At 39.8% G+C, this 24,741-nt stretch overlaps 1 protein-coding gene across 2 annotated transcripts; it reads right to left on the bottom strand.

Annotated features, from left to right (window-relative positions):
- Positions 1–9,392: 9,392 nt before the first annotated feature.
- On the bottom strand, positions 9,393–19,792 carry LOC130114380 (uncharacterized). 2 transcript variants are annotated; one of them, XR_008810394.1, is made up of 15 exons: positions 19,664–19,792; positions 19,385–19,535; positions 18,330–18,425; positions 17,876–18,248; positions 17,659–17,760; positions 17,335–17,567; positions 15,447–15,580; positions 15,255–15,345; positions 14,417–14,763; positions 14,206–14,323; positions 13,568–13,685; positions 12,468–12,572; positions 12,009–12,206; positions 11,380–11,553; positions 9,393–10,705 (listed from the first exon to the last, which is right to left on the bottom strand). XR_008810394.1 is itself a non-coding variant. In XM_056282244.1 (9 exons), the coding sequence occupies exons 5-9, from the start codon at positions 13,611–13,613 to the stop codon at positions 10,488–10,490; spliced, it is 741 nt and encodes a 246-aa protein (XP_056138219.1). In that variant the 5' UTR covers positions 13,614–13,685; positions 14,206–14,323; positions 14,417–14,763; positions 15,255–15,345; positions 15,447–15,781; the 3' UTR covers positions 9,393–10,487. The 2 variants fall into 2 exon arrangements, 1 of the variants encoding a protein (XP_056138219.1); XM_056282244.1 differs by lacking the exons at positions 17,335–17,567; positions 17,659–17,760; positions 17,876–18,248; ... (1 more) ...; positions 19,385–19,535; positions 19,664–19,792 and having other exon boundaries at positions 15,447–15,781.
- Positions 19,793–24,741: the final 4,949 nt, after the last annotated feature.

Genomic DNA, 24,741 nt, shown 5'->3' with positions numbered 1-24,741 from the left:
TTTTAGAGTTAAAGTATATTTACTGGAGCATACAGTGTGCAGACCTTCTCCTTCACCCACCGATTATTGAAGTTGCCCAAACTTTTGCATAAAACTGTATGGTTACTAAGGAGCAAAATGACCTAGCCTATAGTCTCCCGGTCATATCTAGTTATGGAGACACATACAGAATTCTTTTCTTTCTTTCCCTTATTTGGTGTAATGGACATTTCTGTGTAGGCATGGACTACATCAAAACTCAGTTGGAGTGGGAGCCAATACAGTCTAACCAGTCAGAGCAGATGGAGGACGACGACGACTACTTTGACATGAGGAAAAACAACGTCCAGGAGACATCAAAGCAGCTGGATGTTTACCTGGCCAGCACAGCTACCTCAATGAATGTTCTAAAATCAGTGCCTGCAATCTACAGATTGTCGCTTAAGGTAAATACGCCTTTACCTGCCTCTGCTGCCTGTGAGAGACTTTTCAACACAGCAGGGCAGATTTTTACCCCCAAAAGAGGCAGGCTTGGTTCTAAGAACTTCGAAAACCAACTCCTCTTGAAACTCAACACAAAATACTGGTAATGTGAAGTTTAAACTGGAAAATGTGAAAGGACTTTAATCTTGAATAAGTACAAGTTCGGCACAGGATGTGTTAAAGTGACAGTTTGGTTTTGAGAGAGCCTCAGAGGCAGTTCTAAGCCTTATGCCTCACCTAGGAGAGTTCTGATTAAAGAGACCCAATGCAGTTTTATTTAGCTTAATTTACCTTAATTAAACAGCTTCGAAGTCATTGTGATGGTTCTATAACATTTTCTGGGTTGATTAGGTGGCAGTCTCGCCTCCCTCTACTGTCTATAAATCAAAACACACCCAATGCAGCTTTTGGTGGCGGCGAGCCGCCGCCCCTCGAGTCAGAAATTCTATTCGTTTTAAACTTTTTTTCTTACCTTATTAGTCCACATCATTTTGCCAAACTTATGCTAACCGTTTCCACAGCTTGTAAACAAATCCAAATGTGCATTTTACAGTCAGTTGGTGTTTGTTATATAGCATAATGCACAACTTCTCCTGAAGATGGAGCACTCCCGCATAATACTGCTTTAAGTGATTTGAATTCAGTGTTTGGGACTGCTTATGTGTCTGACACACAAGTTTTTTTTGTAAACTGAAGTATAAATCTTTAACAATGTTTAAAGGAAATGAAATAAATCTTTTAAAGATGTATGACCAGTGTTCTTTGTTTGATTTTGCTTAATGCTATTTAATTCTCCAGATCACATTTTACAATATCCAGAATTGTAAGTCATAATGTAACACAGATGGTAAGCACAATTACATTAACCTAAAACTAGCTTAATTAAAATGCAACAGTCCATACTGTTTTTATTATAATGTAGACATTAAGAGAATAAATCAATAAGCAAAGTACTTTTACTTTTAATACTTAAAAGTACATTTAAAAGCAAGTAATATTTACTTTTACTTAAGTAGGGTTGTCACTGTGGTACTTCTACTTTTACTAGAGTATATATTTCTTTAGTTATTTGTACTTTTACTTAAGTACTGAGATTCAGTACTTCCTACACCACTGCTCAATGGACAAGAGAGAGTGAAAGACCACCAGTAACAAGAAGTGAATCAGAGAAATATAACATTACTTTCTTAATTGCTTCACAGTGGTTCTAAAGCACGAATGAACAGGCCCATACTTCTGCACAATGACAGATGTTTTGAGAATACAGACAGAGCGATCCTACATCTTGTCTGTGTCCACTCAGTCTGCTCTGCCTGTGTGTGTCTGTGTGTAAAACCGCATTCTCCAGTTCTCACTACCAGGAAAGAGACAGAGAATGGGACGTAACTATTGGTTGCTATGTTTATATAGTGTTTCTACCTCAAAGCCTGTGTGCTGTACTGACTGGGGGCTACACACCACTGCTAAGAGTAAAGCAAAATATGACCCTACAGACACCACCACACACTTCTTGTGGGTCATAAGTGGTGATTTAGAGGGATTATCTTTATATGAGTCTTTATATTGTTTTGTTTTTGCAGATTATACCTGTAACTTAAACTAGGCAAACTATTATTACTCAAAATTATTAAATTTTTCTCCATTGGAGGCTGTTTCCCACAAGGTGCCACAGGACAACTGGATGAGCCCTCATCAGCCCCAGTTGAACCCCCAGCTGGACCACAAGTGGCCCTGCCTGATCCCCCAGCAACTCTGACTGGAGCACTAATGGCCCCACCAGACCCTCAGGTAGCAGTGGCCCCACTTCATCCACCAGCAGCCCCAACTGGTCCACCAGCAGCCCAAACTGGACCATCAGCAGCCCTGTCTGTACCAACAGCAGTCCTGATAGGACCCCCAGCACACCATGCATCCCCAGAGCAGCAATCCCAGAACCTCCGCAATTCCTCAGAAGGACCTCCAGCAGCCTCCCCAGTTTCTTTTGAAAAAGGTATGCATGAAAGGAGCTATATGAAGAGTACTGGAAATAAATTACAAGCCCCACAAAACCATACACTCTGTGGGAAAATGTAATTAAGTTCTGAGGCCAGGCATCCCATTTAGAATCGGGATGGGTATTTACAAAAAAAGGAAAAAGAAAAACAGCTTACTTGATTAATGTGTCTATCATCAAATTCCATGAACTGCTCCATTTAGCTATTGTCATTGCCTAAATCATGCCCCTACCACTGGTTCTCAAACTTTTTCTGACATACCTACCTTCAGAAGATGAGTGAGATTTCACATCCTCCAAACCACAATTTTTATCAGTCATTAACAATGATAGGTGAAGAATCTAATAAAAAAGGATTGAAAGTAAATGTAAACAAACTCTCATCCACGCTCCACTCTGCAGTGACACTATGGCCCAACAGGGGGGTTGGAGAACCACTGGCCAAAATTATATTAGGACATCAAGGGCCCTAATTCATCAATTTATAGCGCATGGTCCAGAGAGTATGGAGCAAGTGCAGTTTGGGCATATCAAACTTGACTTTGCTATTCAAACAGTACATAATCTGTTCGCACAGTAAGGAGGTTGTATTAAGTCTCTTAATTAATCATAGGTGTGTTTTGGGAGTAACATGAGTTAAACCAACCAGATTATCATCTCCCATTCCTTTTAACAGCCAGATACACATGCCTCAGGTGCATTGCTATTTAAATGACATGACTTGATTTGGTAAGTTTGAGAATCAAACAGAGATGCTGAAATTACCCACTGGTCATGATTCAGACCCTGCATTTAACCCATGTGTCAAAATTAACATTCTGATTAATAGTGGATGGGTTGCAAGTGGGCGAAAAAGGATGATGTTTTGTTTTGCTGCAAGGCGCTCTGTAGCATGACAGCTGTGACATTACTGTGTGCTTCAAAATGCTACAATGTTAATGACTGAAAGCAGTTCGTCTTATCATTAAAGTAAAACTTTAAAGAAAACACTCATACAGTAGTACAATACATGATCACCAGGATGACATCATTTAAAAGATGATATAATGATCACATAGACTGCTTTCAGGTTGTTTCCATGTGCGCAGTAATGCCACTGCAGCAAATATTTTAAATATTCAAACAGGAACATTGATTTTTATAGTTTATGTGATTCACGTTGATGTAATAGTTTGCACATCTTTTAATCATTTTCACATATTTTAAATCGTTCAATGTAACAGATACAGGAGGTGTGGAAGGAGGCTGTCCAGCTCCCAGAACAATGCTGCCACGCAAACGGAAAGGTGGATTTTACTGTCCATAATAATCCATAGATTTGATTTGACATAAGTCTTGTGAGTCAACATGAAGGCTGTATTTGCAATTGTAAGTGGCTGTGGCCTTTTAGGTTTTGGGTGATATATTCAAATGTGTTTATTACCAGGGAAATGTTTGTATGATTTGATTTAAAACCTCCTGTTTCAAATGTAACCAATAACTTGACTCATTTATAATTTGAAACAGTTTTTAAACACACACATCTATGGCAAATTAAGTCTGGCTGCAGCTAACAATTACTGTCATTAACGATTAATCTGTCGATAATTTGCTTGATTAGTTGTTTGGTCCATAAAATGTCAGAAAATACTGAAAAATAATAACCAATGTTTTCCAAACCCTAAGGTGAAGTCCTCAAAAGTTTTGTTTTGTCCACAACTCAAAGATATTAAGTTTACTGTCAAAGTGGAGTAAAGAAACCAGAAAATATTCAGATTTCAGCTTCTGAAATGTGAATATTTTCTGGTTTCTTTACTCCATGGACCTTTCTTTCAATGAAAAAATTATTCAATTATTTTAATTGCTAATCAATAATTGAGTAATCGTTGTAGCTTTAAATTAAAGTGCTTATAGTTTTAATGCTCCACATTTCATTGTAAATGTGGTAAACTGGTGTGTTGGGGCACGGACACATTTAAAACATGCAGGGCAGTGTTGTCCGAGGACCATGATTATGAAACGCTGGTAGGGCAGTGAACCCCAAGGACCAGGATAGAGAAACACTGATTCAGATGGTTTTGGAGTTATGGATTCAACTTCTCGCTGATTGTTGATATATTTATCCTATCACCCAACTCTACAGTATAGTCTGTTGAGTATAGTAATTTACCAATGTTACATACAAACTCTGTACGAACTACAATAGAAAACTGAGACAAAGTATAAGCCTTGTTATCTCCATAACCTCTTTTCAATCGGTAAAGGCTTGTTTAGTGTATTATTAAGCTTTGTGAATTTCATATTTTCCCTTTCAGAGTGCCCACATACAGTTGGGAGCCAAGATTTTTACCCTGTGAAGAGGGTTGTCAAGTGCAAAGTTATGAAGGTTATATATAATCCCACTCAAACACAGTCCCAGTCATTCACCTGCTTATATAATCAAAAGAAAATCAAAATTATATATTTCTTTCAGTTAAAATACTCTTAGCTGTTCAAGTGTTCCTTTTTGGTTACAGGACATACAAAGCCCCTTTCGACTGTAAAAACTATGTGACAAAAATTTCTGGAATGTTGAAGTTGGCAATGACACGAGTCGACTCCAGGAACCTAATTCTGATTTGATTGTGCGATTTTCTTTCGGCTTTAAATTGAAATTGTATTGTACTGGGCAGGAGCCTGACTATCTTAGAAATGAAAAAAGTATACTTCCTAAGTTAATTACATTTGGTTGCCAACAGCACAGACAAACGGAATGAAAAAATAAGGATGTCATATCCTTGTATTCCAATAATCTGCTCTGCCACATTCTCCATGTTGAACACCAGTAACGCACGCAAAACCCTCGTTTAAATTGGGCGGTCTCCACCACTTTTGCACCTGTTGTCATTTGGGCAGGCAATCTTAGTAGATCACCCACAACACATAAACAAACAACACGTGCAATCTATTGGCGTGTGCACCCAATTTCGCACTCCTTATTTGGGACCTTTGTAAATCAGGCCCTAAGATTATTTATGGGGTACTTCATACCCTATGTGGTCAGTCCTTCATACAGTGGAAAAGTCAACTAAAGCAATCTCTGAACTTCACGTTTTATGGAAATTCCCACGTTACAGAATTTTCCAGTCAAAAAGGACTAATGGTTTTTCTGTTATTGGTATAATAATCTTGTAAAACTGTTCAAGATGGTGTTGTAATTGTTAGACACGGTAAAGAATTGAAACTGAAAAAAGTCCCACTGTTTTTTAGGGCGGAAATATGAATCTGGTGGCGTAGGAGCCATGCAAACTCTGGTATGTACTGTATGATTTCTCATTTGTAGCACATACCTAGTTAGTTCCATAATGCTGTTAAGTGATAAGTTCCCAATACTTACTCATGAATGAATGAATATCTTTATTTCAAACATGTTATAAACATAATTTATATAAGAAAGGATATAGACAAAAGAATACATAAGAAAAACGGACAAGAATTTCAATAAGGTAGGCAAGTCTTTAGCTAAGCAAGTGTTTAAAAACAAGTTATTTACTGATATTAACACACTTAAAGACTGAATGCTTTGAATACATATTTCTTGTGTGTTTCATTGTTACCTTGCAGATGGCTCATGTGCCCCATGTAGTTCAGTTGGAGCTCATTGTTATGTTATGTCAAGTTATGAAAAATAGCCATATTTAGAAAATACTGAAACTGTCCACCACTGCCTTACTCACTTTATAATTCGATGATTGTTGTTGAATGATGACATGATTAGTGTGTCAGCATATGATCTTCATTTATCAGACATATTTTGTGTAAAATGTCGACATATTCCCTCTCTCTTTTATGATATATGATTTATAATCCTACCAAAGATGTAAGACACTTTGGAGTATAGTATATTATAGTATAGTATAGTATAGTATACACATTAACAAAACAAGGCATCCACAATGTATTCTCAAACATATTCTTAATCTACTGTTGTGTAGTAAAATCCACTAGAACACAGCAAATGAAAAATACTAGTGGAGTCTTTAGTCTTAATGTAGATGTGTCTGCACTTAGAGCCTAACCAAAAGATCTGAATTGTTCTTTCCTGTTTTGTGTTACAGTGGAGAGAAGTGGCCATTGGAGTGGGTGCCGGATAAGGACACGTGTTAGTGCTTACACTTTAGGTTCCAAAGTGCTGAAGGTACTGGACTGCTTTGTATTGTCTATTAGCACTATTGTTTTGTTTGCACAGCAATTATTGTCACTTTAAGCTATGAATGTTCATGTGCAGTGTTTTTTTTTCAAAAAATAAATTCTAAAATAATTATTTTGTCCTTTAATATCATATTATAATTCTACCCCGTTATATCTATATCCAAGATAACATGCCATTTATCTGTAATTTTTTTGAATACAGAAATGAATAAAGTCTCAACATTCAAAGGTGTTGCATTCATATCTTGTCTGTATGGAAACCACACTGGCTCTCCTATGATTGGTACCTGGTATCGTTCTCTCAATTATTCTCACTAACAACATATTTGCATATATCACATATTTTGCCAGAAAATTCATTTTATATCAACAATATAACTTTATACAAAGCTATTTTGTGTGGCCCGGGAAAGGGTAGTATGGGGTTCCCTGCTGGACCTGCTACCCCCGCGACCCGAAACTGGATAAGCAGAGGACGATGGATGGATGGATGGACAGAGCTATTTTTTGATGAAGATTAACAAATACTTTGTAAAATTTATGTTTTTATTATAGGTAGAACAACAATAAATAAGGTGTTGGATTAATCAGGAACCGTGAACCGTGTCCTACCAAAACATTCATAATTTTTGGTGAAATTTACGTTTTTTTTCCAGAAGCTGTGTCAGTGATTTCATAAAGTCGTGTAGCTACATTGCGTCTTTATGGCGAACATTTTTTAAACAATAACAGTACACAATAAAATATGTTGACCAGATGCCCCTGTTTCATATTTTGTTCCTTGCTGGAGTTGCACCCGGATACCTTTTCATCTTTAGATTGCTGTATTATTTCCAGTTACTCCAATCACATGTTATTCCAGTAATAAATTAATCTAAGAGATTTGATATATTTTTTAAGAATCACATAATAAAACACATGAATTATATGAATTGAGTTAATTATCAGCACACATCACTGATAAGTAACCTACTGGTAGGTTCAGGAGGCTGTCATCACTCATTTATATCTGGAGACACTGTTAGCAGAGCGAGGCTGTCTATTGACTGTTAAATCCTTCTTGAAGCTTAGTAAACAGCCAGGCAGGAACTTCAATGTATTTTTGGATACTTTAATTGTTCAATATTGCAATCGATTGCAATATTGATATTTGATGAAAAAAAATCCGTTTTATATGATAAAATCCATCCATTTCGCTGCTAGCATGCCGACCGGAAGTGACTGTCCCTCGGTTGTGGGCGCATTCACTGAAGTGGGCTACTGTTTTGGCTAAAATATCTGAAATAAACCAGCATCTTAACTTTTTCTTAAGATAGATCATCTAGATACAGTGTAGTTACTAATTTGTCTGTACTAGATATTTGATATATTCAGTAGATCTATGTTTTTTAAACCCTATTTTATAACCCTAATTTGCAAACTTAGGACTACAAATGTGATGGTGGTTTGTATTTAGCTTTATCGCGCGGCTTTAGGGAATTGTAGTTTTTAACAAGAGTACAGTTTTTCTTAGAATTGGAAGGTTTAAATACTGAAATCTGAATTTCCTGAGTAGTTAAAAGGGATGATACATACATTTTTGTAATAATATTTTAAATATCTAATTGTTAAATGGATGAAAATGAATTTTAACCACATTTTACCAATATTTTATAGCGCCACCTAGTGATGACTACACTGACATGATAGCTTAGGTCAAGAGCTTTCCATAACAGTTGGTCCGATGTCTGCAGCCCCTTTTGTTGCTGAATTATAAGCCTTCAAACATGCACAGAGGTCAAGGTTCAAAGGTCAATATTTCACAGCAGGAGGCATGTAACATCTTCATACTGACATAATGTTACTCTCCTGATCAAGACCTTTCCAACGATGTATTTACTTTTGTCCTATGACAAAATTTCATTTTCATCCTAGTCTGGCTCCAGAATAGGTGGCTTTTTCATTTTTTTGCTTGTTTGGTGGAAAAAATCCCTTAAAGTATTGATGCTTTTCCTAATCATAGTCATACTTTGAGATTTGGGCTAGTGTATAACTTATTTCACCTACCAAATACATCTGGATAGGTGTCATATATAAGGTTAGGGTTATGTAACATTGCTGTATTTGAGGTGTTTATCCCCTCACCAAAACACCTGAATGGTCCTACATGGTCAGGATTATAGAATATTGTAGCCCCAACATCCCTCTCTTTATGTAGGTTTCTTACATATATCTATATAACTATATTACACTGTAATGAACTTGTCAGTGGCAGTCTCCACAGCTGATTTGTGGCTCATTGGGTGATGAGTTGATAATCAGGTGGATATGCATGGCCTCTGATCAGTGAGTTTGTTAAAATAATATTCCATCTTTGGTTGTTGCTAAAAGTTATATTTTATAATATACACACATACATATAGTGCATATACTGTACATACACACAAAAATGTGTGTGTATGTATGTATGTACAGTGTATATATATATATATATATATAACACTAGTTGCTAAGGCTTATCCATATATTCATAATCATGTTTTTTTTTTTCAAGGGTAAATTTTTTTTCTAAAAACATTTTTAAATACAAAAGACAGCAAAAAATAATACATTATTGATTATTTCTTATATGTGTGTATAATTTAAAAAAATAATGTCATGGCTTTGTGTCTTTTAGTTAAATACATAATAAACAACAGGTATACAGTGTTAAGATAAAAAAATGACAACTAAGCAAATTCACATATTTATTTTATTTTCTATTAAAAAGAAAAAACATGAACAAGTTTGAACAGTAATGTCATGACAAATGAGTTCCTTTGGTTGGTACAGTAACAGCAGTAATGACAACAAAAATCAAAACACCCAAGACTCAACTATTGGTATTGATAGGTCATGTTTTGGGAAGTATCTCATGTAGTGTCATCATGAATGACATCTTACTGAAGTATACACTACAAACCAATACAAACTACATCCAGTGGAAGAGAAGTATTAATTTCCTTTACATAATGAAAAACACTGATAACACAGTGAAAAAACTCAGCTACAAAAGTCTTGAATGCAAAACCTTAACAACGGAAAACGTGTTGTCAGCAAAATGTACTTTAAGAGTTACCGATTATTATTTAGGTCTCCAAAGTGTAATACTATCCTGAGCTCAGAAATAAGACACTGCTGTCAACCCATAATTTGAAGAAAAAAAACCCATTAAAAATAAGACAATGTCAAACAATGTCAGACAATGGTGATAAATGTCAATAATTTTTTCCTAAAGCCAAAGGTGACATCCAAAAATGCCTTGTTTTACTTATGAGCCAAAATATTCAGTTCACTATCAAAGAACAGTTGAATAACCAAAACATTTCCAAAAACAAGTGGAAGGAATGTACAATATTCATATTGAATTGTCAAATCTGATTCACCTGAAAGAAATCTTATTTGGAGACGGCCCTAAAGATCATGCAGGAAGAATGGGCTTTGCACGTTTTTCAATGATGGTTGCCTTACAGTACAAGTTATGACAAGATTCACCCTCTGCCTTAGCAGTTGAGCAAAGCATGGGGACGTTGCCAGCTAAAGACGGTGGTGTCACAGGCTGCAGCACAGCAGTTGGCAGTGGTAATAGTCCCTGAAACATTAGGGGTGGGATGAAAATAAATAATTGACCTGCTGAGTTTTGGAAAAATCACATAAACATCTAAAATAGTTTCCTTTCCATCAGTGAATCTAGTGTTGCTTACACACTGCAGGCAATGACATTAAAAAATAAAAGCACTATATCAAACTAGTGTCCATTACACTTCTTAATAAGGTTTTGCTTGAAACATAGTTCCAGTCCAATCAGAACTGACACGCAACCCACCAGTTGAGAAGCACTGATTTACATTGCCTCAAAATCACTGTCATCTGAACTCTCACAGTCAGCTTCTTTATGGTCCTCCGGTATCTCTTCAGGCCAGTCCTCCAGCAAAGAAGCAGCATTTGGTCCCAATGCCTGGCTGTAAGTTGAGCATACAACTTGGAACTTCTCCTCCACATCTGCAAGCCTTTTCTGAAGAAGACAACATAGCCCACGATGCCCCTCTTCACTTAAGCTTTCTACAGGGAAAATTTTAAAGAGAGGCAGGACAATATTTTAATATCATCTGGAAAGGACCTTAAACCATCACTAGGTGATTTTAGGAAACCTGAAAGTAACCTGTGCTTTATAGAGACTTTTATCCCAATTTTTTAAAACAATAACAAGTCTATCAAATTCTGGCCCAGAATGTAGCTCTGCCCACTCAACCAATAATAATAATAATAATTTTGCAACTGTGAATCGGAACCACTGCTCCATTTTGTAAAGTGAACCTTCAGCTGCATCATATTATCTTTGGCTGTAAAGTATGGTGCACTTAAAGTAATGACAGATTATGGACCCTTAGACTTGAACAGAGTTGTAGTTGTGGAGCTTGAGCTGTACCTCCAGAACAGTGGCACTAGGTGGATCAAGGCAAAAATGTAATCTCAATCACTCAAACAACATAGCCTGTGACTGGAGGAGAGGGAATATACTTCAAAAAGTCTGAACCTATCCTTTTGTTCGCGTTGAGTTAAAGATCACTGTGTGGTCACCCAAATCAATAGGATTGTTCCTGCAGAGGTCATGAATGTGGACAGCAAATTTGAAAAAACTTTTGTTGCGTTCTTAACCAGGATTTGCAGCGGTGTGGTGGTGTTTGAGTACAAATCCATAGTATCCCCAAAACCATAGAAGAAAGTTAGCTTACCACTGTTCCTGACAGAAGACATTTGCGATATCTTTGTCCTGATACTCGCAGCCAGATTTCTGGGGTAAGTGCAGTGCTGTCTCATCTCCCTCATCACAATGACCTTTTCCTCTTGAAGCTGCACTTTTGATATGTATGCATCAAAAATCTTCTTGGTGAGGATATTGCTGGAGTCTGAAGGCACACAAATAACATCCCATCAACACAACTTTGAGCTGTACATTCTAAACGACATGCAAAATTGCCACCACAGTAAGAGAAAATGTAAAATTAAAGTTTTTATTGTATCATTCTATTATCGACCCAAATGGCAACAACAAATATCTGACAAGTATATACCCACCGTTTTATAAAAGCAATACATCACTTAACTCTGTGATATACGCTCATTATATCACAGCAGGGGGTTTTATCTGCTTCACGTCGGGCCGAACCCCGCCCCTTAGCTGTGACTTAATGAGCGTATATCACGGCCTGTCGTGATGTATAGCTTAACTATAAAATTAACTAGATAAACTGTGTTGCATAAGCTTGAATGTCAGTTTGTTTAATCATATTTTTTAATATATTAAAACATAACATATAACAAAAATATTTTTTAATTGATTAAAAGAGAAATTGTTCCATACCACTGCTGTGCACTTCCCATGGCCATATTAAATCTGCTCCGCTGTCGTCTCCCACCACAGAGAGTCTGCTCTCCACCTTCGCCTCATCGATCTGCTCCTCATCTGGTACCTGCTCATTGTAGAGCTTGATTGTTTCGAAGAGTTTTTTCTTCTCTTCCCCCAATTTTCTTCTTCGCAAGTGGTGGATTTTGTTGCTGTCTATATAATCACAAACCACAGAAAAAACATGAGTAATTGTGTGTATCCAGATATCAGAAGGTTGAATGCAATCCTGTAAAAGATTACTGAACAATAAATAAATCAAAGTTTACAACAAAAATAATTAGTTAAATCGGTCTATATGTGTACAATTTAGAGGACATTTAATAACTAAGGACCAGCAGACACAGCATAACTATCCAAATAATCTGTGAGTATAAATAATAAATGACAAAAATATTAGATTTTTTATCAACATACCAGTCTGAGTATAAAGGCTGGCCTTTTTCTGATGAACACCAAGAAACATGTGTTCAATTGATTGCTGAAGGTTATGTTGGTCATCACATCGGGTACCTACACAATCTTAAAAAACAATAATAAAAATAACATACATAAGTAAACAATTCTGATGTCTTTCATTTCAAGTTAAAGTGTATCTAAAGCCCGAAATCACCATAACTTTGAAGCAAACAAAATGACAATGATGACATCCCCTGACTTAGCTGGCAGTAAAGAGCTCCCCAGAAACTGACAGGTGAAACAGGAAGAAAATGAAAGAAATCATGAGAGACCAAAGAAAAAGAGGACCCATTCGTGGCTTGGTGTACAATGAGTGCCTAGTGAGCAAATTACAGAGAAATAATGCTATACTGCAAAGGAAACACTAGCAGACAAAGACAACAAAAGCAGTGAGACTCCTCAAATAAGGCAGGAGACATGGCCACAGTAGCACATGAGGAATGACCTGCTACAAAGCTACCACAACAGTCAAAACAATGAGAATCATGAGAGGATGGGAAGAATGAGAAGGATGTAGGGGATACAATGGAATGTGAGGGTGCACAAGGAAGGGAGTCACACCTAGGAGCAAGACAGTAGGGCTGAAAACTTCATCTAATTTTATTTTCAATTACATTTTGGCTTCCAATTATTATGAAATAATTGGAAATTGAAATAAAATTATTAAGATTATTGTGACGCATTTTGCAATGATGCTTTTGTTTTGTAGTGTTATAAATGTACCACACCCCTTTCTTCTACAGCGATGCACTTTACATATTACTTTTTTCCCAAACTGAATGAGTAATCATGTCAGATAATCAGGACGTCAATATTATCCCAAAATAATCGTGATTAGGATTTTTGCCATAATTTTTTCTAGACAGGCTGACACACACAAGAGTCCAGCATATGAGCTACATTTGACTAGGGAGAAGGTAAACACAACATGACTACAGCAAGGCTAATGGCTGGTGCAAGACATGTACAGCCACACAGATCCAGTCTCAATTATACAACTGATTATGATACAATAATATTAGCAAACTAATTAGTAGAATGTCCATAAAATACTGTACCGTCAGTGGCCCATTGTCTGACATCATGTACCCACTGCTCCACCATGTTCTCAGGACACCCAAGTTCACTGCTCAAGTCCTCCAGTCTCTGAGACTCAGTCTGAGCTTTTTGGAAAGTCTACAGTAAAATAAATAAAAATATTTTTGCCTTGGTCATCTTATTGCCATATTAAAACGTGAGAAAATCATGAAACGCTTACATATCAGAGACAAAGTGGCCAAAGAGGGCATTAGTTTTATGCAGACTTGGTCAGAAAACATAATCTTGTCACATGGTATCTGGTCAATATCTCGATGTATCTGCTGGATAATGCAAGATGAAGGCCATCCTGCTTCCGTCGATTCCACCCAATCGCGTGGACTGTTAGCATGTCATTCCTGGCTTTTTATCGACATAAATTCCACGAAAGATGAAAGTCCCATGAATGATCACGTTATTGAAATTCATCAATGCACTGACAATTTAGCTTTAATTAAAGATACATGTAGGAAGTTTTATTAATGTATTATAATATTATCAAATACCAAATAAAGTAAATTACAAGCTTTCTCTTCTGTCATACTATACAAAGTATTAGAATGAAAGAAGAAATAATAAAAGACAGGCAGATAATATAATATAGATAAGGAACACTTACCAGATTTTGTCATGTACTTGGTGGTGAGGGCACGACGAGAAAGGTAGCTGTTGACCATTTCTACCTCTTCTCCAGCAGTTGTGCCAGCACCCTCCTGATTTCTGCCACTCCATATGATCTAACAAATCACAGGGAAAATTATCATCATATGTATCGTATAAGTAGTTAAACAATTACAATTTCAAATGGCATGATGAAGAATATGTAGTACCTCACACTTTGTTGAATGGGCCTTGGCGTGCATAACGGAAAGGAATGGCCTCATCTGTAGCAAAGGTCTGAGATCCATCATGGACACTGTCAGCTTCTCCTGGTGGGGCAGTACTTGCAGGCCATGTCTGTGCAGAAGAAATGCCCGTTTGTGGCTGCCTGAAAATTCTTCTGCAGGAAGAGGGGATAGGCAAAAATTTCCCCCCTGTACATGTTCAGAGCCTTGAGCAGCACTCCATGCCTGCAAACAACCACCTCAAGGCCTTCTTCGTCCAGTTTGCTTGCTCTTCTGGCAGTTTCACGAGCAGCAGACCACTGACTGGCTCCACAGATCCCTCTGCCAGCAGTCTACATGACAAAGCATTCTGGTTAAGATCAAAAGCTGTGATTTTCTATAACTAGCTCTTTTGTCCATCAGGAACATTGAGTCAGATTACATCACATCATTGTGCATCTTTGTAATTGGAGATTTCAAACTAATACTGAAGGAAAACGCACCCTCCACTTTCCCTACACCAGTTACACAAAAAAGCAGAAAGGCAGTGTGACAAACTGTGAACACACTCAATACCTATTACAGAAATCTGTAATAACATAATGGAATACAGAGCTACTACCTTTTTAAGTGCCACCATACATACACATATCCAATTTCAAACCTCAGCACAAAATTGTTCAAATCACTAGTTTGCGAACTAGTGATATGATACTAGATACTAGTCGATTTGTAATATAAGCTGACACAAACCGGAATTGAGGGATACAAAACTACAAAAATCTTACATTTCAGAATTTTGGCCACATCATGTATTAATACAAAAGTGCAAAAAAAGACTAACACTTTTAAATCTGTTCCCGATGTCCTCAACAAAATGGTGTACTTCAGTGTCCTTACAAATAAAGGTGCCGTCAAAATATGGTTCCTCTGACCTTAATGGGATGAGAAAAAAGAATGTGAAGAAAAAAGAAAATGTTGATGAGTCTCAGACATTATTTGTTTAGTTAATTTTACGAAGTGTAAATTAACTCACCCTTTTGACTGCTGAAATCTGTACTGCTTTCTGTTGCCATCTGCACAGAGGGCTAGCATATTTGGTGTACATGCCGGGCAGGTGAACGATTCGACTTCGGCCATGTTGTCACACTGGTGCTGGCAGAATATACACTACCGTTCAAAAGTTTGGGATCACATTGAAATGTCCATATTTTTGAAGGAAAAGCACTGTACTGTTCAATGAAGATAACTTTAAACTAGTCTTAACTTTAAAGAAATACACTCTATACATTGCTAATGTGGTAAATGACTATTCTAGCTGCAAATGTCTGGTTTTTGGTGCAATATCTACATAGGTGTATAGAGGCCCATTTCAAGCAACTATCACTCCAGTGTTCTAATGGTACAATGTGTTTGCTCATTGGCTCAGAAGGCTAATTGATGATTAGAAAACCCTTGTGCAATCATGTTCACACATCTGAAAACAGTTTAGCTCGTTACAGAAGCTACAAAACTGACCTTCCTTTGAGCAGATTGAGTTTCTGGAGCATCACATTTGTGGGGTCAATTAAACGCTCAAAATGGCCAGAAAAAGAGAACTTTCATCTGAAACTCGACAGTCTATTCTTGTTCTTAGAAATGAAGGCTATTCCATGCGAGAAATTGCTAAGAAATTGAAGATTTCCTACACCGGTGTGTACTACTCCCTTCAGAGGACAGCACAAACAGGCTCTAACCAGAGTAGAAAAAGAAGTGGGAGGCCGCGTTGCACAACTGAGCAAGAAGATAAGTACATTAGAGTCTCTAGTTTGAGAAACAGACGCCTCACAGGTCCCCAACTGGCATCTTCATTAAATAGTACCCGCAAAACACCAGTGTCAACATCTACAGTGAAGAGGCGGCTGCGGGATTCTGGGCTTCAGGGCAGAGTGGCAAAGAAAAAGCCATATCTGAGACTGACCAATAAAAGAAAAAGATTAAGATGGGCAAAAGAACACAGACATTGGACAGAGGAAGACTGGAAAAAAGTGTTGTGGACGGATGAATCCAAGTTTGAGGTGTTTGGATCACAAAGAAGAACGTTTGTGAGACGCAGAACAAATGAAAAGATGCTGGAAGAATGCCTGACGCCATCTGTTAAGCATGGTGGAGGTAATGTGATGGTCTGGGGTTGCTTTGGTGCTGGTAAGGTGGGAGATTTGTACAGGGTAAAAGGGATTCTGAATAAGGAAGGCTATCACTCCACTTTGCAACGCCATGCCATACCCAGTGGACAGCGCTTGATTGGAGCCAATTTCATCCTACAACAGGACAATGACCCTAAACACACCTCCAAATTGTGCAAGAACTATTTAGAGCAGAAGCAGGCAGCTGGTATTCTATCGGTAATGGAGTGGCCAGCGCAGTCACCAGATCTGAACCCCATTGAGCTGTTGTGGGAGCAGCTTGACCGTATGGTACGCAAGAAGTGCCCATCCAACCAATCCAACTTGTGGGAGCTGCTTCTGGAAGCGTGGGGTGCAATTTCTCCAGATTACCTCAACAAATTAACAGCTAGAATGCCAAAGGTCTGCAATGCTGTAATTGCTGCAAATGGAGGATTCTTTGACGAAAGCAAAGTTTGATGTAAAAAAAATCTTATTTCAAATACAAATCATTATTTCTAACCTTGTCAATGTCTTGACTCTATTTTCTATTCATTTCACAACATATGGTGGTGAATAAGTGTGACTTTTCATGGAAAACACAAAATTGTTTGGGTGATCCCAAACTTTTGAACGGTAGTGTATATTCCATGAAGCTTCACATGAATACGTCTTCATGTATTTTCCCAGCCTGTCAATTAGTAAAAAGTAAAATGGAACACCTCACTAATATTCTCTAATCTCTACTTAAGGCAACTGTCATCCACATTGTGAACTTACCCTTCCAAAGTGAGAAGTCCTCCTCTCCAACATCCTCACAAAACCTTGCCTGGACAAACTGGGCGCAACAGTTTTCATCTCTTCAAATGTGGTGAAAACATCAATTGAAAACAGCGTGTCAGCATGTACTGTTGCTGGCCAATAGCCGCTCTTTATAAGGTCGCCTTTATCGGGTGTCCACTGTGCCAGACACAAACTGCACGGCAGATTTGGAAGGTGCAAATCATACCGACCTATAAACAAAAAGAAGTACATTAAGTATGTGGTTATTTTGAGACACACAAATGGGCAAAAAACATATGTATATAAATACTTAGTTCATACCATTTATGCAAACCAAAATTACTGCTCTGCCAGCTGACTCGATTATGTTTTTTGGGTCACATGTGCACAGCTGGGAAGGTCTCACAGTCGGCAATAGATGTACTGAATAGAGAAGCTCAATAATCAGGGAGAAGCCTTAAAAATGTGTCTAATTAAGATTATAATTCAAAGGCTAACATAACTTTAACCACTTTAACAAAAAAGATAAAAGGAATACCTTGATTGACCAGTGAATATGTGCCTTCCTGCTTTATACAGCACACCATTGGCTCAATGGCTTTGTAAATGCCATCAATGCAGGAATCCCTGTTATGGAGTACCAGTTTTGCATGAATGTGTACGTCACACTCCATACACAGTCACTCCTGTGGCATGCAGTCTCTGCAGCGGATTATGGCAGGGGATGCGCAGTGGCAGCACTTCCGTTCTGGCACCTCATTGCAGGACAGCAAACACTCAAGGTGATGAGACCTTGCCTTCCGCCACTCATCTTGGGCTACAGATTGTCGGAAGCTCCATGATGTGGATGTTGAAGTGCTCTGAAGCATTTGCTGACTTCAGAATGTCCTTCAGACTCTGCATCTCATTGTCTGAAAGACAGATCAAATAAAATGATCATCTCTTTCACGCTTTGTGCTAACTTGCTTAATTACAGTAAGGTGTCATCTTACCAAATAACTGTTGAGAGCAGTTGTCTTGGGTCACTGTGGGAACCTCCTCAGCTGACTCCAAAGGGGTAGAGGCCTCCTTAGTGGCAAACACAGAAACTAAAAACATAGAGAAAACGGAAAAGTAAACAATGAATCTGTTACTGGCATAAAATTAAATGTTCATATTAGTAACTTAAGGCTGTAATAAGGCTGCACAGTTACTTGAAATATTATTGAAATTTTTATATGGCCAAGTGCAATATCTACATCACAGAAGTTTCCATTTTTGATAACGAACAGTTCTTGTTCTCCAGATGTAAGAAAACATGTTTGTTTGGTACAGACACCAACAAATGTCACATCATCATGATTTTTCATTGAAAATGAAACTGTGATGCAGAAATGATCATTTAAGCTAATAGTGAATTACATTGGAATCGCAGTAAAAAATAATTGCCACAATATTATAAGATATTTGCATTTTTTTTCTTCTATAATACAGCCCTAGACTGAAATTTTAATGATAGAACTTTCTTCATTTTGCATTACGGCAGATATTGGAAACTGCTGTCTGTAGTGACAATCCTGCATTAGGGTACAGCTGACAGGTCAACCTCATTTCACAATTTCTTCTGGAACTGTTCATTTAAAATGAAGGCATGGCTAATAACTAGATCTGACTGGTAAGTAGGCCCAGGACTCTATATGTTTTTTCCTGTGGTTTTTCTTTGTGCTTGAGGATAAAAAGACATAATCGGAAAATCTTTAAAAGCAGTATTAAATTTATTGCCACGGTTCCACCTCCTTAATAAAAGAATGGGACAACACATTGGGAAACTAAATCTATGATTCAAACTCAATGACTGCTTCACTTTGACGTTATAGCTTTGGATTTGCTTAGCATTAGACCTTTCTAATGGCTGTTTGGTGGTCTATGCTTCAAATGTGAAAACCACAACAAAATTCAAGTACATAGGGCTGTATGCTAAACTGAATTTAAATACAATGGACACAGTTAATTGTTATTACCTATTTGAGGTGGGTAACAACAAGTACTCTTGCAAGACATGAACTACCTGTGGCTGAAGGTTTCCTTGTTCCTTGTTTCCTTGTCTCTCCACTTCGGCTTCTTTTGAACAGTGGAAATCCATCTGCATCTCTCTCCACCCATCAGACATTAAACTTGTAGCCTTTAGCAAGTGTAGTGGATGCTGCTTTGTCCTTTGCCTTGCATGAAAGAAAGAGAATATTGTATGATAATACTGAAATATATACAACTCTTGAGAAGTTTAATACAAATGTCACTCCCTAATCACCACACTCATCACAAATACTGAATAAGTAAAGATACTCACTTTTTCTTGAGCCAGAAGCAAGTCTGCGAGGAAAATAACATCCTCTGCTCTCCCTCTGTCCTGTTTAGCCGCCATTTCCCACAGACAGAGGCAGGCAGGCAACAGGCAGACAGACAAACAGACAGATAGAGGTATGTGTGTGTGTGTGTGTGTGTGTGTGTGTGTGTGTGTGTGTGTGTGAGAGAGAGAGAGTGAGTGAGTGAGTGAGTGTGAGCGAGAGAAGTGAGAGACAGAAGTGGTGAGAGTGGCTCTTAAAAGAGCCGTTGGTTTATAATAAAAGAGGATGCAAGATGTAATGAGATGGGAATGGGATAGAAGCTGTTGGGCAGAAGAAAACAGAAACATGGTTAACTCTCTTTCAGCAAGCCTTATTATATTCCCCATGTGATAAATGCATAAATGTTACAAAATAAATAACTAAGATTCTGTTATTTCATAATGAAATAAACTTATTTAGTCAATTTCAACATGTAAACTGCATAGATGTTATCTTTGGACAATATAGTTCAACTGAACTTTACTGAATTCATTTAAAATAATTCAGAATAATGCAGGCCTGTGACAGTGTTATTAATCATTAATATGTAGTCACTGCAGCCTCTTGTGATTAATTAATTTGCCAATTATCAAACAGTCCTCCAGTACTGACCACCTCACTCTTTAACGTAACGTTACGTTAATAACGTTCGACTTTCTAGTGTCTGCCATGACAAAATGACAACACTCATAGGCAGCCTAAAATATAAAAAACGTGTATCTTCATCTTAGCTGACAGGGAGGGAGTATTACAGACATATTACAGACGGGGTCATAAAATATATTACTACTCAATTAAAGTCTTTCCGTTAGCTGTAAAGCTAAATGCTAACAGAGCTAAGTGACGCAAACTCCTTAATGTAACTTTAAAGTACACTTCCAGGTAAATTCAAGCGGTTCTCCTCAACTCTCTACCGCTAAATGACATGTAATTAACATGACAACACACATGTGCAACCTAAAATCATTTAAACAAACGTTAATACATTTAAAAAACAATAATCAGCCATGTATCTTACCAGATTTGGGTTTGGGAGAAGAGAGTCGCTCCTTTTACACTGTACGCTTCTTTGTCGTCTTTGGGGAGTTGTTGACAATGAGTAAGGTGAGTATTGCAGCGCCCCCTGCTGGCACTCCATCGAAATACATACGTGTACGTCTCACGCTTGAGCGAGGCAAACCGTGACACTGGCACGTTTTATAACAGCGGACAGGCGGGTGTATTACACGTTTTGGCATGATACCGGGTTTCATCTCCCACAACGCTGTAGCCCAATCCAGAGCGCTTCCCCGGAGAAGACCCATGATGTAAGCGACTTTGGCTCCATCCGTGGAATATGACTGGGGCTGCTGGTTAAACACAATCTCACACTGCATCAAAAAAGGGCGACAAAGTCCAAAATCGCCATCATACTTATCGGGCGGGGCAACCCATGGTTCCTTAGCCGAAGTTGATGGCGCTGAGGGCGGCGGAGCTGGAGGGGCGGGTCCCGGGGTAGCGGAGGCACTAAGTTGGGTCTGGATTCTGGAGATCTTTGAGCTGAGCTCACAGAGGGCGTCAGCCATCCCCTGTAGCACCTGGCTGTGCTGGCCGAGGACCGATTCCTGGTTGGTTACAGCCTGGCAGACCGTGGCCAGGTCTGTGGTGGAACGGTCTGCTGAGTCCATAGTGGCTGGAAAGTACTGTCACGTATCTGGAGAAACCCAAAAGCAGACGGGACAACCAGGTAAGGGAAGAAATCAAGTCTTTATTGAAGTGGCCGATCCCAGGGGTAGAGCAGGAGTTGGCTCAGTGGCAGGTAGACTGGCAGGCTGAAGTCCTTTAGGCAACAAACCATGAATGGCAACGTTGCAGCAAAGACTGGTCCACAGTGGAGGCTTCTTAAGGGTGAGGGCGATTGCTTGATGGCCAGCAGGTGTGTTGGGGTGAAGGAGGGGTGAGCAGGTGTCAAGGGAGAGGGGGTGATTGCTTGATGGCCAGCAGGTGTGCCGGGGTGAAGGAGAGGTGAGCAGGTGTCAAGGGCGAGGGGGCGATTGCTTGATGGCCAGCAGGTGTGCTGGGGTGAAGGAGAGGTGAGCAGGTGTCAAGGGCGAGGAGCTGTGACACGATCAGCGTTTCAAATGACAGTCTCCAGTCATTGTACATCAATGGATCCCCACTGAATACTGATGGCTCAGGGATTGGGATTCTGTTGGTACTCATTGCATCTGCTAGCACCTTGACGAGCTCTGCTGTACTTTCATTTGGGGAGGTGATCACAGTCTTTGGTGCAGAGAAAACATACGGTGATGGAGGACTTGTGGGAGCAGGCACTTCGTTGACTGCTCTCAACTCACTATCCAGTGTGATCTCTTTCTTCTCTTCTTCTGTGACCTCCTCTTGATCATGCACTTCTATTCTCGCTTGTGCTGCGTTTAGACTTTTCATCGTCTCCAAATGCTGTACCTTTCTTCGCTTCTCTTGCAGCGTCCTTTGGCGAGCTGCATGTTTCGCTTCCAGTTGAGCCTTGATTTTAGCTTCCTCTTCCTCTCTCTGGATTCTTAGTTTCAGCTCTTCTGCTTCTTGTTCCATTCTCCATTTCAACTCTTCGGCTTCTTGTTCTAAACGACACCTTATAGCAGCTGCCTCTTGCTCGGCTATGTCATTTCTAGCTTCTTCTTCCAGTCGCTGTATTTCCTGTTGTTCTCTTTCTTGTGACACTTTCAGAACAGCTTTGCTTGCAGCGACATTAGCAGCAGCGTCTTGTCGTTTTTCAGTGGACCCGTTTGTATGTAGCGAGGTCCTCTTTGAGCCAAAGGTGAAACTACTAACACTAGAATTGAACAGAGAACCTGCTTCAGCCCAATCTGCTTCTTCCTCTTCAGGTGCAAGTCCGCTCAGAGCCCGTCTTGAGGCTCTGTCTACGATGAACTGGGATGCTTGGGTGCACAGATCGACTCTCCGACGTGCTTCTTGGTCTGGTGTTACGATTTGCCGTAGTTCATCATAAGCACACTGGACATCTACAGAGAGACCACGGACTTGACGTCGTTGAGCATATCATCAGATACTAGCTCTGTCTGTGATAATATCTTCTTGGGAAATTTAACCTGAATTCTCCATTTATCATACGTTAATCTGAATCTTTGTTGAAGACCTTTTTTTTTTCGTCTTGCATTCCTTTACCCTTCTCTGTCAGAGTTCTGGTTCTTATAATTCGTCTAGTACTGTCTTTAACTTGATCAGTAAGCTCTCCTTGCTCTGACATCTTGTAAACTTGTTAATAGGTAAAGGTTAATGTAAATATGTAAATATAATGAATCTGTCAATATAATAAATCTGTAAGCCTTTTTAAACTTACTGCTTGCTGTGTGATTATTTATGAATCTTAGAATTGTTTCTCTAAAATAACCTTCACTTATGTAAACCCCTTTTTGGTTTAAACGCATCAAATAATATTGTTCAATGAAATTATACTTATACTTTAAATTTCAAAGCATACTTATTTGAAACATGCAAAAGGAATTCAGTCAGACCTTATCTTGAAAAGCACAGCCAAATGAAAGACTTCAAAACGTGGCAAACATGGTCTCCTAGCGGTTGCTTGTTGTTATTACTTTCAGTCATAGCACATTTCACGCACACAACTTATAGCACATTTACAAACGCCCTTTTCTTAGATCACTAACTTGTTAAGTGTCCAAGCTCTTCTTGCCTTTAATGTGTGTGTAAAATGCGAGCTGAGCTTAGCTTTAATTTGCACCGTCATGCAGTCCCACGCGCGTTGGTGAAACCAGGGTGTGAAACAAACATCGGCGCCATCTTAAGTCCCACTTGCGTTGGTGAAACAGGTCGAGTTTTCACTGTAAATCCCCCCAAGGCACACCAGACCAAGAAAGCTACTTGTGTTCGCCGTGCCTTGGGGGGATTTACATTCTCCAGGACCCTCGAAGAACATGTCCAGCATGTCCGCCGGGTACTCGAACGTCTCCTCCGGAAGGCAGAGAAGTGCCGGTTCCATTCCCCTTCCGTTGACTACCAGGGCTTCGTCGTTGAGAGGGGACAGACCCGGGCCGTACCCCGTAAGATCCAGGCTGTGGTGGACTGGCCCGATCCCACATCCCGGAAGGAATTACAGAGCTTCCTCGGGTTTGAGAACTTCTATAGGAGGTTCATCAGGAACTACAGCTGCGTGGCAGAACCTCTCACCAGGCTGACCTCCCCCTCACAGCCATTCATCTGGTTCCCGGCTGCCCGCTCTGCGTTCCAGTCCCTCAAGGAGAGGTTCACCAGCGCCCCGGTCCTGCTCCACCCCGACCCCAAGAGGCAGTTCATCGTGGAGGTGGACGCTTCGGACACCGGGTTAGGGGATGTCCTCTCCTAGCGGTCAGCGTCTGACCAGAAGGTCCACCCTTGCGCCGCCTTCTCTCGCCGGTTCCTCCCCGCCGAGGAGAACTACGATGTCGGGAACCGGGAGCTGCTGGCAGTGGTGGCTGCTCTGGAGGAGTGGCGCCATTGGCTGGAAGGGGCGGAACAGCCGTTCACCATCTGGACTGATCATAAGAACTTGACGTTCATCCGAGCAACCAGGTGTCTCAATGGTCGGCAGGCACGGTGGGCCAGCTTCCTCAGTCAGTTTGACTTCATGCTGACTTATCGCCCCGGATCCCGCAACACGAAGGCAGACTCCCTGTTCCGACAACACCCGAGGAGGGAGCCAGCTACAGAGGAGCCGACTCCCATCCTTCCTGAGGCCAGGGTGGTTGGCGTGGTTACCTGGGGCATCGAGACCGTGGTCAGGCAGGCGTTGCGCTCCCATCCCGCCCCGAGCCACGTGCCTCCACGCCGCCTGTTCGTCCCGGACTCAGACCGGTCCCGAGTTCCTCAGTGGGGTCATGCCAGTCAGTTTGCTTGCCACCCGGGTATCCACCGCACCTTCACCTTCCTGGCTTGGCGTTTCTGGTGGCCCACCATGAGGAACGACGTCAGGGACTTCGTTGGGGCCTGCTCCGTGGGTCTGCTGCAGCCCCTCCCAACTCCAAGCCGGCCCTGGTCCCATGTG

This window comes from Lampris incognitus, chromosome 6 (genome assembly GCF_029633865.1).
Source record: "Lampris incognitus isolate fLamInc1 chromosome 6, fLamInc1.hap2, whole genome shotgun sequence".
Classification (NCBI taxonomy): domain Eukaryota; kingdom Metazoa; phylum Chordata; class Actinopteri; order Lampriformes; family Lampridae; genus Lampris; species Lampris incognitus.
This window is presented reverse-complemented; position numbering and strand designations above follow the sequence as displayed.

What these genes read in the sequence shown, in the direction of transcription:
- LOC130114380 (XM_056282244.1), bottom strand. Translation starts at nt 13,613, where the DNA reads ATGGTGGAGCAGTGGGTACATGATGTCAGACAATGGGCCACTGACG. An exon ending in ATGGGAAGTGCACAGCAGTG is followed by an intron (nt 11,554 to 12,008) that starts GTATGGAACAAT and finishes GTGTGCCTTCAG; the next exon opens with ACTCCAGCAATATCCTCACC. An exon ending in GTCTTCTGTCAGGAACAGTG is followed by an intron (nt 10,706 to 11,379) that starts GTAAGCTAACTT and finishes TTTTCCCTGTAG; the next exon opens with AAAGCTTAAGTGAAGAGGGG.